At 50.2% G+C, this 14,960-nt stretch overlaps 1 protein-coding gene across 1 annotated transcript in view; it reads left to right on the top strand.

Moving 5' to 3' along the window:
- Positions 1 to 14,960, top strand: part of DOCK2 (dedicator of cytokinesis 2) — a 407,460-nt gene that overhangs the window by 332,304 nt on the left and 60,196 nt on the right. The window contains exons 33-34 of the mRNA XM_079145391.1: positions 3,909 to 4,057; positions 12,358 to 12,443. Coding sequence (XP_079001517.1) covers positions 3,909 to 4,057; positions 12,358 to 12,443 — 235 coding nt within the window. The remainder of the gene's footprint in view (positions 1 to 3,908; positions 4,058 to 12,357; positions 12,444 to 14,960) is intronic.

Raw genomic sequence — 14,960 nt, 5'->3', positions numbered from 1 at the left:
GGGGCAGGGGTGGGCATGGTTCAGAGTGGGAGGGGGCAAAGGCAGAAGACTGGAGCTTGGGGGGGGCGGCATATGTGAAGAACCGGGGGCAGGAGCAGGTGCACTGGAGGCACAGGAGGCAGGAGATGGTGGGAAAGCAGGCCAGGAGGGTATGGAGAGGGGGCGTAGGACAACACAGGTCTGCAGGGCTCAAGCTCATGAGCTGAGGAAAGGTTTTAAGCTGTGGGTCAACAAGGTCAAGTTGAGCCTTTTAAAAGAGCTTTGAGGACAGACTAGAGAGCATTTTAACGGGATAGAGAAGACAGGAGAGGACCATAAATGTCAGAAATGGTAGAGAAGGCAGATCCGTCCTGACCTTCTCCCCAGGTCAACCCTTTGTTCTAAAGGTGACCAATAAACTGATCTGCTTGCAAAGTCCCATGGAAAGCCCACGAGCTCATGAGGTTGGATGGGGTCTTTTTATATTATTTTCTCCAGAATGATGCATAGGGCTGAGCCCCAAGTGCCCCTTAGCCACAGCCACAGCAGCAAGGCTTCCTGAGCCCCCTGATGTGCCACCCTTGGGAGCCTTCTGCTCTTTTAACCTACCCAGTGATTCTACAGGCAGATGTGATTGTTCTCTCCATATTACAGATGAAATCATAGAGGTTTGGGGAAGGCGAGAGACCACAGTGGGCCTGACCCAGGTGTCAAGCTCAGAGATTCTTCAGGGGCCAGGCCTGTCCTGAAAAAGAAGCGCCTGCCTCAGAGCACTTCCAGGTGGGGGCTTTCCAGGCCTGAGTCCGAGAACAGAGACCCAGGTTCTCTCTGCCCCTTTGAACTGAATGAGTGATTCTTTTTTCCCTGACCTGCCCAGCTTTATTTCCAAGTCCTCTAGAGGCCTACTGGACTCTGAAATCCAGGAGATATCCCATTCCTTGTCCTTGCTCATGTCAGGGTCCATGCCAGCCTTTAGAGGGCCTTGTAGTCTAAGCCAGAGTGCCCCTTCTGTCCCACATCAGCCTCTCTGGGTCAGTGACCTGCCTAACTTCAAGAGGTCATTGGACAGATTAGAAACAAGGCTAGGGAATGATGGAACTGTTTCCCAACCACACGGTGGGGCTCTCTTCTGCACCCACATCCCTCCAGATCTTTCCTGAAGCCCATGAGCCTTGGCATTTGGATTTATCTGCTGGCTTAATGACTCTTTACAAGTATTTCCTATTTCATATCTGTTCCAAGTGAGATTCAGCTTCCATTATGTGGAAAAGATCCTCAAGTCAATTCCCCCTCTTGCTCTTTTTTGAATATAAAGTAGGTATGTTTCTTGAATGAGAATAATTTTTCCCCAGATGAATTCGTATTTAATTAGTCATGTATTGTTCTGTGTATCTGTGTGCGGGGGATGCATCTGTGTATGTAAAACATGCATACACACATGTACACACATTCAGTTTACTTGAACACAAAATTCAATGTGCTGAAACTTATATATATATACACATATAAAGGAATGAAATTTCTTAGGGGGTATTGTAAGGACCACTGAGATCACACTGTTTTTAAGGATCCACAACTGTCTTTCTCCTCTTTCCCTGTTCTGTCAAATATTGCCTCAATAGACTATAAAGAATGCAGGTCAAAAGGATCTCAGAAATTCCCTGTCCACAGCATGTCTGCCCTTTATTTTAAACCATCTTAAATTTATCCTTATCATACCTAACGCCACCAGTATTCTAAAGGCCTTTGTTGCATAAGCAATTTCTCCATTCCGTGGTGACTTATCTGACAGTTTCCCATTTACCTTCTACCTATTATTGCACTCGACTTTGAATTTCAAAACCCCAGTGCGGTTTGAAAAAGACTTAAAGAATCTGGAAGGATGGAATCAGAAACCTAGATTAGCAATTACTAGAAACCTGCCAGAAAGTAGGATTTTTTTTTTTTTTTTCCTATTTGGGCCAAAATGAAGACTTAAGGCTCAAGTGTAATCTAAACGCATCGTATAATGAAGCTGAAATCCCAGAAAGATGTCTTTTATATTTCACTCAACTCTGCCTGACGTCACCATTTTGTTCTCACAACAGAACGATGCCTTGTGACTAGGATTCTGGGGAACTACTCCAGCGTGATTCCTCACTTAGGCTGAATGCAAATTCACTTTCTTTCTGCCTTTCTTCCTGGCTTCTTTCCTCTGCTTTGATCCAGAGGAACCATGCCAGGCTATGCACCCTACCACCTGAGCTGCTGCACCCCAGGAGCCCTCTGCCCGAGGCGAGGACTGCAGGTGTTCATCCTGACAGTGGAGAAGACCAGGGTGGGTTCCTTGGGCTGTGGAAATCTGGAGGAAAGGCAACTGCAGATGCAATGTTCAGAGCCGACTTCAGGGGCAGGATTGCTGGAATGCGCCTGCCCTTGTCCCCGGGGAATCTCCATGGGTCCCATCGGGTCCTCCTTTTTCCTCATTGCTGCCACTCCTGGCGTGTGTGCTGGGGCGTCTGCTCAGTCCTGCTGAACCAGGCTGCCCCTCGTGGTTCATTCTGACCCAACATCACAATGCTAATTGCCAACACTATACCCAGTATGTCACATGCCAAGCACTGACCTGGTTGCTCAGTAGATAACAATTTGCTTATTCTTGAAAACAATCCTATAACTATTATTATTATTATTATTATTATTATTATTATTATTATCCCAAGTTACAGATGAGGACATTGAGGCCCCAAAAGGTGAGCCAAACTCGCCCAACATTATTCAACTAGTTGATGGTGGGTTAATTTACAGATTCAGGCAGTCTCACTCCAGAATTGTGTCCTTAATCACTGGCCCACACCACCCCTGCCACTGGGTGCTGACGTCCCCAGGTTCAGTGCTGGGTGCGTATCTCTACACGATCTCCTTGACGGCGGGCACTGCTTCTGCATTTTTTAGGAGATGCGTATCCAAGCCACAGAGCTGGTGAGCGGAGGAGCTAGACGATGCGCTTCCTCCCGGGACAGACGCCGATGGAGCTGCTGTCATGTCCCATGCTCCATGGTGCTGATACAGTGCTGAGAAAGGCGGGGCTTCTCCCTTCAGGAAGCTCTCCACCGGGGAGGCAGGGGTCAGCCCAAAGACTCCCAGCGTCAAGGCGTCCTTTCAGAGCTGGGTGAGAAGGCAGAAAACAAGGAGGCAGAGCAGGACTCTGGTCCAGCCGTGGCTGCAGCGTGAGAGGCCGGAGCATCTGAGCTAGGATGGACATGCCCGTGGGGGCAGCTGCAGTGCAGAAGGGGGAACCAGGAGCAGGCAGGGCACAGCCTTCTCAAGAGAGGGGCCTGTGGGGAGGAAGCAGGTGACTTTGTGACACTGGGGCCAGTGTGGCAGAGTGCGGGCAGCAGGGTGAGGGGCCACCAAGGACACCTTGAAAGGAGCAGGAGGAACAGGAGTGTGGTCCATCCGACTACGGTGATGCTTTAGCCCCCACTGACCAGGCCGTTCTAGTAGGTTCTTGGCAGCAAGTTTTGATTTTCTTGTTTCACGAGGCCATTGGTAAAAAGCACGTTTTTCCCAGACCTCAGAAACGTGGCTTGTGATGCAGACAGACCTAATTCCAATTATCCCTGTGCCTCACTGCCACTTAGAACTTCAACCAGGGAGGGTCGTGTTCATGGAGGAGGTAATGCAGGCGAGAGGCCTGGCCAACAGGGAGGCCTGCCACACACCTGCGTCGTTAGCCTTCCTAATGGGCTCATTTTGGACGGTGCCCACGCCTCTCTCAGCACGTACACATGTAAAGCACTTGAGGTGGTGCCAGGCTCCCGGTAAGCGACAGCGTTGGCGATGACTCTGGCTTACATGTTTGACTTCCTTTCTTCCTGCCCCCGGGCTTCAGAGGACCTGCGCACCATGCAAACGTTTTATGTGCCTATGTCCCCCTTCTCTTTCAGGCCAGAACAAAATCTGCTTCATCCCGGGCATGGTAGGACCGATATTAGAGATGACACTTATCCCCGAGCCTGAGCTCCGCAAAGCCACCATACCAATCTTCTTCGACATGATGCTGTGTGAATATCAAAGGAGCGGGGATTTCAAAAAGGTAAAAAATGAGTCCGGAAACTCTCGCCAGCGTCCCTATCCCCAGCCCATTTCCTCATAATGATACCCTGGTTCCATCTGCCCAAGCTTCGTTCAGAGGCTCCGCGGCAGGACAGGGACACTCATTCATGTGCCCGGAATGAGCCGACATATCAGATTTGGTCAGGGCTCCATCACGCTGTTCTGCCTGAGGCCAAGATGAAAATGTGCTCTCTCCCTGTCGATCTCTCGGTCCTTCTCCAGGGTATTAGAACCCTGCTGTCCCACCTCTGGCCCCGCCCACCCCCCCTCGCCTGCGCCCTTGTCTGGCACTTCATCTTCCAGATGACTTTGAAGATCTACATTATTTGAGTGTAACCAACCCTGCCAGCCAGGGGTCACACTCAGCCCCTCATCAAAGTGGACAGCAAACGGAGTTAAGTCACGTCCCTTGGAAGGCACCTGTCATGCACAGGGACAGGAAGGAGTCAGAGCCTCTGTAAAACGCCAGGCCTGTGGTTTTCATTGGCAATCAGGTCTCCTGAAGAAATGGGGCCACTACATCTGGGCCCGCTCACTCCAGGGTCTCTGGTCAAGGAAGATAGTCCTGGTTTCCACAGTGGGTGCCTGCGCCCTGGTCCATTTCCCTCCACGTAGGAAGGTGGCCCCTAGGTCGCAGCAAGAAGACCCCAGCGCTTCCCTGGGGCTCTGCCCCTCCCACTCTGCCCACCTTCTGACCTCGTTCACCCCCAGCTCGCTCCTCCCACTGGCGTTTCTGCCTCTCCCTACCACATCCTGCCACCACATAATTCTCCTTATACCACATTCTTTTAAGGCAGCAGATTCCACACTGCCCCCCTCCACCCCGCCAGGATGCTTTCTTTTGATTCTCTAATCCCTACTGGTGGGAGTCCAAACCCGCTGGCCAGAGTTTCTGCGGTCCCCTTGCTCTGGCTTCTGTGCTGAAGCCTTCAGCTCTTTCCTGTGCTCTTGCTGCTTCTCACCTATTCCCCCGACTGCTTGGCGCTGCCTGGGTGTGTCCTTCTTCCCAAGTTCCTTCCTGTTACTTCTCCACATGTTTGCAAGGCTGCCTGCCCACACCTCCAGGGCTGCAGAGCCCATCCCAAGTGCCATGTCCTTCAAGAGAGCTCTGCTCCGGATTCGAGTCATTTATCTGGCGTTGATCACGTATTGCACACTGCCTGACCATGCACTGGTACCTTCCTGGACCTCACCTCCTGAGAAGATGAGGGTGAGAACAGGGGCTAACGTTGACTGGCAGGTGTCAGGCACGATGAGTGCTTTCCACACCTGTGCTTACCTCCTGTAGCATTTGTTACTACAACTCCATCTTGAAGGTGAGAAGCACAATGAGGCTTGGAGAGGTGAGATCATTTGCCGAAAGTCACACACTGAGACAGTGGCAGAGCGGAGGCTGACAGAGAGATCACCTGATGCCCAGATCCTGCTGCCGCCACTGCACCATCCAGCCTCCAGTATGTCACAGACAATGTCGCCGAAGGAATAGGTGCCATCCTCTGGGGCAGTGCTTTCTCAAATGTGCTCCATGGAGCTCAGTCCAACAAGGTGCTCCAGGGAAGAGAGTTCAGGGAAAACACCTCTGGGTGCCACTGAGCGTCCTAACCCCTCTTGGAGATTGCCAGTGCATGCCCACACCCTCAGGAACTGAGACACTCTGTAGCAAAGGAACCTGTTTAATTCTCGAATTTATGTGCAAGATATATTCTATTGTCTCCCCCTTCTTCCAATCCACTCTAGAGACTGCTGTTCTAAGAGGGAGGTGACTAGTTTGCTGCAACCCTTCCTCTGTGAGAAAGCTCTTCCCCTTGGGGATTAGAAGGAGCTCTCTAGACCCAGAGAGGCCAGTGACCAGCTGCCCCTTCAAGAAGCCCCAGAAGAAATCAGGCTGAGGAGTTCAGAGGGAGGAAGAGGCCATATTTACCAGTTGGGTTGCAGAGTAGGAGGCAACAGCCTGGACTGAGTGTTTGAAACGAGACCTGTTCCCTGCCTGCAGGGAGGCCTGGCCAACGCTTGCCAGTCTTGGGTCTTCAGAGGCTTGCTTCTGGGCTGCCTTCCCTTCTCTGGAGGATTCCGGCGCCATGGCTTTCTCAGGATGTACTGCCCACCTGTCTTCTGTTTGTGAGGTCATCCTTGGGCTCCTCACTCCAGAATGTTTTCATTATAACCATATTCCCCAGGTGCTTCAATTCCCTGCTCTCTTATCAAAAGAGACAGAGCAGTCAGACTGATTAATGGGGCAGTTGCCCAGGTAAAAAGCAGCTGGGTGCTGGTGGGTGCTCAGCTGTGAGATGAGCGAGCCCTGCCATGTGACTTTAGGCTCAAAGTAAGCCATCCTGAAAGCTGTCCCCAGGAAAGGGGGTGGGCAAGGCCCTGATGATTGCCCAATAGCCCTGATGACCAGAACCAGAGTGGACCCCAGATCTGGGAACTGGAATGCAGCAGGCTTCATGTGCAAACTGGCCTTAGCACGTCATCTAAGAACTGGGTGCCTGAATATGACACAGTTCTCCTTCGAAAACTCAAACGATTTTTAACGGAAGTAACAGATTCAAGAGGAAAACTTAGCAGGCCCTCTGTCCCAGTTCTCACTAGTCTCTCGAGGCCCTAGACCAACTTCCTGCAGTGCTGTGGCTCTCATGCCCTTGGGTGGTCCCTTCCTTGGGTGGCTTTGCCTAAAGAGTTACTAGACACCCTCCAGCTCTGACCTCAGTCCTTGGGAAAGACTAACTAGCCTGTCTCCTGGGATGTGAGCTTCATCTGCAAGCAAGACAAAGACTTGCTCAAATGGGACGTAACGGACTGGAGCTGGGACAAGAAGGGGCTAGGCGCTGAGTGGCTCAGGGGACTGGGGGCTGGAGAGAAAGAATCGCCGGGGCAATCTCTCTCTCTTCTCTGTTTCTTTTGCCACCCCAATGCCAGATGGCTTGTCTCTTCCTCTGAGCTAAATTCCAAAGACAGCTGAGGGGTTCGATGACACCTTCATCCGCCATGGTACAGCCCTCCACCTCAGGCCATCTCAAGGTCTCTGGATGTCCCGTGCCTGCTGCTCTCTATGAGTCCCTTGATGGAGGTGTGGACAAGAGGGCCTTGGGATGACCACTGTGGCCGATGTGGCCAGGATGTGCCATCATGCTATGCAGGACAAGTGCCATGATGGGACCTCAGCCCTGAGCTTCTAGTGCCTGTCAAGTGCCTGACAGGCACGTGGTGGCACTGTGTCACTGTTCCCAGGGCGAATGAAGTGCTTGGACCCCCATCCCAGCACACCTCGGGGGAAGAGCTCCAGCACAGGGAAGAGCGTTCCAGTGTGTGTTTTATACAGTGTCCTTTTGCACAGAGCCCAATGTGAAGGCGGGAGAGCAAGAGGCCCACGGGAAGTGGCATCAGAACCTGGGGATGCCAGCCACTACCTGAGTAATCCCCTGGGGCCAGTGAGACCAGCAGTCTTTCCAGTCAGTTCTTTGAGGAAGGCAGGGATGTAGGCTCTCTGGGTGGCCTTGGTGGGAAGGAGTGGGGTTCCTGGGGAAATGAGGTCATGTGTGTTTAGTTGTGATGCAAATTATAAAGTAAGATTGCATAACAGGACTTTGCAGGTCTGGACCCTCAGCAAGCAGGACATTTTCCAGAAAGAATCAGAATCCGAGAGAGCATCACAGAATAATACAGGAACTATAGAAGCTCGTAATTGCTTGTTGAGGGAACTAATAGATGGAGATATCAGTCTGATGTGGAGTGGGTTAGTGATTGAAATGATTTAGAACCTAATGTAGAAAAGACCAAATCAATTCAATAAATATGTACTCAGCACATACTCTGTATAGACACTCTGTTTTGGAGTCAGACAATAAAATTACTGCTTACAAACTGAAAAAATATATATATATATATCTATATCGGCACTAGGGACTGAACCCAGGGCTGCTTAACCACTGAGCCACATTCCCAGCCCTTTTTATTTTTATTTAGAGACAGGGTCTCACTAAGTTGCTTCAGACCTCGCTAAGTTGCTGAGACTGGCCTCGAACTTGGGATCCTCTTGTCTCAGCCTCCCAAGCTACTGGGATTACAGGCATGTAGCGCCACACCCAGCTTAAATGGAATAAATTCTGATAAGTTATTTAATATCTCTGAGCCTCAGTTTCCTCAAATGTAAAATCATAATACCTTTACAGGTTCCCAAGCCCAAGCTTTTTGGGAGATGAATCAGAGCAATTAGAGATCAAAGAAAATTAGGACGCTGCTGACTGCCCCAGGCCTCCTTCTCATGTGCCCTTATCTTCAGGAGCTTGGGCTCCTGGGGTTCACTTCCGTGTTCTTGATTCGGCTTCTTAAGATTCACCACGGGCCTCTGTAGAATCCGACTTCTGTCAAAGCAACCCATGGATTCCGGGTAACAAATATCACCTGTCAGTGGTGGCGTGAGGAGTCAGTGGCGTGACGCAGTCATGAGGCTGTGGATGAAAATGGAATTAATTTGGAGGAACCAAACTGCCTCCGAGGCTCTGCAGAGTGACAGTGTCAGGGCAAGGCCTGTCACTGTGACATGGCCTAGTGTGTGTGAGAAAGGCTTCCCATGTTGGGCCTGGGTCTGCCCTAGCTCAAGTTCAACCGTCCTCATCCTTTGAGACCCAAGACCAGTCCTTGGCTTCAGTTTCCTCCTTTATAAAACGGGGATGCCACCTCTTGTGACTATTGTGAATATTAACTGAGATTATGATGTGATGATGCTGTGACATCAGGACAAGATGTGACAAGATGATCCATGCTCACTTTTATTGAGCACCTACCATGCCCCCAAACCCCACGCTGGACCTTTTACACGTGATTTCCCTTTTGCTCCTCACTAGAGCTCCTCTATGAAGTGGATGCTGTTTTAAATCTTCATTTAATAGATGAGGAAACTGACCTTCAGAAAGATTCATTAACATGTGGGAAAAAATTGGCAAAGCAAAACTTAATACCAAAGCCTGTGGCCATAGCCACTCTAGCACAGCAGCGGTCCCGGGATGCGGCTGACAGACTTTGACTCCACCCCACCCACAGGGTGCAACCCTGGCTGGCATCATCTGGCTCTGCCCATTCCCTGGCACCCTGCAATTTCCCTCCCAGCAGACTCTTTTGTGACCCTGACACAAGTGCTTATTTACCACATCCTCTTCTCTGCTCCAAAGAAAAGTTGATCTCCCAGGAGGAACTGCGCCAGCATTTCCCAGTGAACCTCGAAGACAAGAAGCAATTTCTGTGTCCTCCCCCAGAGCTGCTTTCCAACAGTGTCGTGCAGTAATACCAGTTGCATTAGCAGTGGGGACAAGTTGTGCTAGCACAGTGCACGCTGGAGCTTGGCACTCTGGGGCTTCTCATGTCAGATCACCTGATTCTTCAACTTCTCCATGCTACCCCACCTTATTGACAAGGGGTCGACAAGCAATAGCCTGCAGGCCCAAGTCATCTGGCTGCCTGTTTGATAAATAAAGTTTTTTTGGATCACAGCCATACACAGTGTTTCTCTGCGGCTGCTGTTGTGTAGCAGAGTGTAGTCGTGACAGAGTACACATCTTGCACACAAAACCTAAAATACGTACTCTCTGGCCCTTTCAGAAAATATTTTGTTACATTAATCAGGAAACAGGGCTGGGAAGATCTGCTAATTTTCCCAAGATGGCAGAGGGAATGGAGGAGGGATTCGCTGCCATTCAATGCTCAGCCTAACTGCAAAGCCTGTTCTTAAAGTCCCTCTGCTAATTTGTTTCTGCTCTAGGCATGGCACAGAAGACATCCCAGAACCCAAAGCCCCTGTTATGGTTTAGATACAATGTGTCCCCCAAAAGCTCATGCATTAGACATTGTAAGGAAGTTTAGAGGTGAAATGACTGGGTTATGGGAGCCCAAACTTGATCAGTGCATGAATCCCCTTGAATGGATTAACCAAGTGGTAACTGTAGGCAGGAAGGCAGGTGTAGCTGGAGAGGTCAGTTGATGCCTTTGGGGTTTACATTTTGTCCTTGGTGAGTGGGGCAGTCCCTTTCTCTGCTTCCTGGTGTCCATGACCTGAGCTACTTTCCTCTTCCACACTCTTCTGCCATGATGTTCTGCCTCCCTGGGGCCCAGGGCAATGGAGCTGGCTGTCTATGGACTGAGACCTGAAACCATGAGTCCCAAATAAACTTTCCTTCCTCTGAAATTGTTCTTGTCAGGTCTTTTGGTCAGTAATGAAAAAAACTGGTGGAAAGAGCCACAAGCCTGACATTGGATAGTAACTCACACAAGCCCAGAGCTGGGCAGGCGTCCTGTAGAGGCATGACTCCTCTGCAGGCAGCAGCCCAGACCCTCCCAGATGGGCCCCCAGCCCCAGGCCTTGTTCTCATCTCCTCCCCTTCACCTTCCTGCGTCTCCTGCAGCTGGGCCGCCCTCCTCGTCTCCTCCCCGCCTTTGCCGAGGCCATTCCCCAGCTGGAACATTCTTCCTTCAGCACTTACCACAACACACCCATCTTTCCAGGCCTGATGTATCTGTTTCAGTAAGTCTTCTCCAAATGTGGCGGCTCACAGAAAATGCCCTCACACTTGTGCTGTATCACTGTAAGCCTTCTGGTCTCTTCTGTGGACCCTTCGCCCACAGAAGTAAGGAACGGCAGCTTCCCCGGTGAGATGTGGACTTGAGGGATGGTGAATCTGGTCCCTGCCTGTTCATCACCTAAAGACTGTAGCTTGATGGATTCCATCCTTTATGCACTGGAAAGAGCTGCCAAAGGTCCCTGCCATTCATCTGAGACTTTAGACAAGTCACTTAAACTCAGAGCCTCTACTGCATCTGTAATCGCAACTGACACTTAGCAAAGGCTGTGCCAGCCAAGGCTGGCTGCTCTTCATGCATTATCGCCTTTAAAGGTGACCCTTGACCTCAGGCCTCATGGGGTGTTATGAAGACGGAGTGTAAAGAGGCTGAGTTGGGAGCCAGGAGTCCCCAGGGTCTCCCTTGGTCTCAGTGACTTTGCCAAGGGCCTCCTTCCCCTCTCCAGCTGCCGGTTTCTTTTTTAATGGTGAGTCGGGGAGAGGGGACGGTGTGATTCAGATGGACCCTCCAGGATGTGATATGGAAACAGCACAAACCACTTTGATTCACACTCCTATGGAAGAGGCACAGCCTGAGCCTTCAAGATGATGTTAAATAATCCATGAGCCCCACTGGATGAAATGCTTCTTCAAGTTGACTCCAGAGACACAAAACATCCTTTGGCTCCAATGCAGCAGAATTCGGTGGAACTGGAGAACACTTGCTTTCTGCTCATTCACCTACATCTGATCTCCGGCCACTACCCTTGTCACCAGTCCCGACTCAGTGAAGCCTGGCATCTGCTCCATGTCTTACTTGCATTTTCCAGAATTTTTTACTATTGTTGCAGGTAACAAAACTCTAATTTAGACTGACTGATAATACCCTCCCACACACATATAGAATGTCTATACACCTGCATGTATACATCAGCTCGTGTAAATGGGGGAACTTCAGGTATGGCTAAATCCAGATGCTCAAAAGTGGTATCAGGCCCCTGTGTCTTAGCACTTTCTCGTCTCTGCTTTCCCCTGAAGCAGCGTGATTCACAGGCAGGCTCTTCATTAGTGTCATCTTTGGCAGCCTCAGGCTTGCCAGCTCCACCTTCTAATTGAGCAGAGTCTCTTGCTAAGAGTTCCCAAAAAACCTCACACTAATTCTCACTGGGTTGGCCTAAGTCTTTCCCAGCCCTGTGGTCAGGGTGGTGGAATACCCTGATTCGGAGCAGGCCTGTGTCGGGCATCCACACTTGCCCCAGGGAAGGATCATCAGCCCACCTGATCCCCCGTCCATAGACTGGGATCAGGGCCACGGTGATCACAAACTACAGAAAGGAAGCTCAGCAGAAATGATAGCTGCTGTGCTTGATGAAGCAACCATCACATACCTCTGGGCCTTTGCATGTGCTTGGAATTTCCTGTCGCTTTTCATCTTCCTGCAAAATTTCTACCTAACTTTGGCCAACAAGCCCAAATGACATGGTCTGTGTGCATGTGCACACATGCACATGCACACCTACTCCATCTCTCTCTAGCACTCATCAGCCCTTGTTCCCCACCCTCCAGACACTCCAGGGCAGGCATTGCATCCTGTTCGACTTTGCTTCCCAGATCCCAGCACTAACCCTGGAGATAAGAGACACTCCCGGTGGCTGGGTTATGATAATGAATGGACCCATTTCTGCGCTCAGCCCTCTAATGTCACTGCTGATGCTTTCTCCTCCTCCAGTTTGAAAATGAGATCATCCTCAAGCTGGACCACGAGGTGGAGGGGGGCCGAGGCGACGAGCAGTACGTGCAGCTGCTGGAGTCCATGTGAGTGCTGGCCACACGTGCCAGAGGCTGCGGGCATCGGGGTCCGGGACCACCTGTCCTGGGGACCAGCCGGGGGCTCAGGGGGGCCGGGAGACTCCTTTGGGGAAGGAACCTCACCTTTCTCCCTGAAGTGGCCATTCCTCTGACGTTGACGTAATGGGCCAGATAGAAACTTTGCTGTGTTGAAAAGAAAGAAATGGTCCATCAATGCCAGAATGTCCACGCCAGGTCTTAACTGTGGAATGATGGTTGCTCTTTTCCTCTGAGTCATGTGACAGATATCGAGGTGGCCCCTGAGGCTCAGGGAGCAAAAGCAGGGTCCACAGAAGCTGGGACCAGTTAGTGGAAGGGACAAGCAGGGACCTGAACCTGACTCTGCCGACTTCAGTGCTCAAGCCTAGGGCAGGCAGTGGACAGGGCCGTGCCCAGGACCAGTGGCCTTGGAGTCAGTTTTATTGAAATACAATTCATTAGCCATATAATCTACTCAGAATATATGACTCATTGATTTCTAATATTTTCACAGAGCTGTGCACCATCACAATTTTTATTACTTAAAGGAGCACACACACTTAGCCACACCCTGTACACACACACACACACACACACACACAAACACACACACACGCTCCCCCATCTCCCTTGGCCCCGTCAGCCAGCACTCTGCTCCCTGTCTCTGTGGATTCACCTATTCTGTGTATTCCACATAAATAGAATCAGACAGTATTTTGCCCATCATGACAACTTCTTTCATGTGGCACAGTGCTTTTCAAGTTCATCCACATAGCATGCATTGGTGCTAAATTTATTTTTACTGTCAAATAAGAATTCACTGTTTACTAATTTTGTCTGCTCACTAATCAGTTGATGAATATTTAGGCCATTTCCACTGTTGACTGTTAATCAGGGCTGACTCTGCTGTGAGCATTCATGTGAAAGTTTGGGTTTTGGTTTTGGGTTTTTTTTTTTTTTTTTTTTTTTTTTTTTTGGACTCAGGGCTGCTTAACCCCTGAGCCACATCCCCAGCCCTTTTATTTTTTTCTGTTTTGAGGCAGGGTCTTAAAAAGTTGCTGAGGCTGGCTTTGAACTTATGATCCTCCTGCCTCAGCCTCCCAAGTTGCTGGGATTGCAGGTGTGTGCTTTCATGTCTGGTCCATGAGCAAGTTTTAGTGTGAACATATGCTAACCATTTTTCCTGGTTTTAGATGTAAGATAGGGAGGAATTGCTCAGTATTATGACAACATAATACTACAGACATTTAACTTTTCGAGATACCACCAACACTTCCAAAATGGCAGCCCCACATACAGCCCCAACAGCAACGCTGGAGGGCTTCCGTTCCCCACGACTGTGTTGACACTTGCCTGTCTTGTTGGTCACGGCCTTGCTAGTGAGTGTGAAGCAGTACTTCATTGTGGCCTTGATTTGCTTTTCCTAACATCTAATGATGTGGAGCATCTTGCTATGTGCTTATTGGCCACTTTTACGTCTTTAGGGAAAGACATTGGATTTGGATCCTGGCTCCCTACTTTGCAGCTGCATGACTTTGGGCAAATCACACAACCTCTGTGGCCTCAGTATCCCCATTTCTAAAATGAGAATAATAAGGTCCTGCAGTTATTTTGAAGACTGAGTAATTATAAAGCATCTGGCACCCAGCAGGTACATGCTTAATAAATGTACTTCAATCCCTCGGCCTGACTCCCAGTTTCTGTCTTTGGCAGCTTGGTAATTGCCCCCTGCCCTGGAAAGGCCTTCTCCCAAGGCTTAGGAATGTGGCCAGGCAGCCATTTCCCCCAATTGTGAACTCTCTGGTTTGAGGGATTCTCGGAGAAAGCTCTGGTTTGGAATTCTTTCTCCAGTTCTTTCTGAAGATTTAGAAACAGTAGCGAGCTAAAGGCTTTGCTCTGGGCCCGGCCATGACCCTCCCACCCTACTCAGCCCATCAGAGCCCAGTGGACAGAAGGGAACCCCAGGCAGCAGAGTCTCAGCTGGCCCCTGTCCCTTCCTGTCACTGTGCCAGCCCTCCTGAACACCTAGAATACAAACCCCATCCACTGGAAGGAGGAGCCACCGTCCGCCCCTTGAGCGAATATCGAGAGTGATCATCCAGGGACAGAAACAGTGCTTTGCCTGAGTCAGTGTTTATCTTTAAGTTCCAAAAAGGAAGATCTAAATATTGACCAGGAGCGGAACCATGTATGTGCAGGCAATTTCCATTTTTATAAGCGGATGGGCTCGGCGGCCGTCTTCAGACTGTCAGCAGGGTTCTCAAATCCTTCCTGAGTGCTTATTTATAAAAGGAGTCCTTAGAGGTCGGGGAAATTAAAGACAGTTCATTATTTTCCTCCTGAGATAGAGGTGTGAATGATTTTTACACCAAACTAATCAAGCCCAACCCAGGAGCCCAGCCTTGTCAGCACACCCAGTGGGGCCGGGTCCTGCCTCCTTCCTTTGACCTCTCTGAGCCTCAGTTTCCCTAACTGTAAACTGGAGTCAGAAACATTAGCCGCCTC

This window comes from Sciurus vulgaris (assembly GCF_902686455.1).
Source record: "Sciurus vulgaris genome assembly, chromosome: 6".
In the NCBI taxonomy this organism is placed as follows: Eukaryota; Metazoa; Chordata; class Mammalia; order Rodentia; family Sciuridae; genus Sciurus; species Sciurus vulgaris.
The sequence above is the reverse complement of the archived record's forward strand: the minus strand, read 5'-3'. Positions and strand labels throughout refer to the sequence as shown.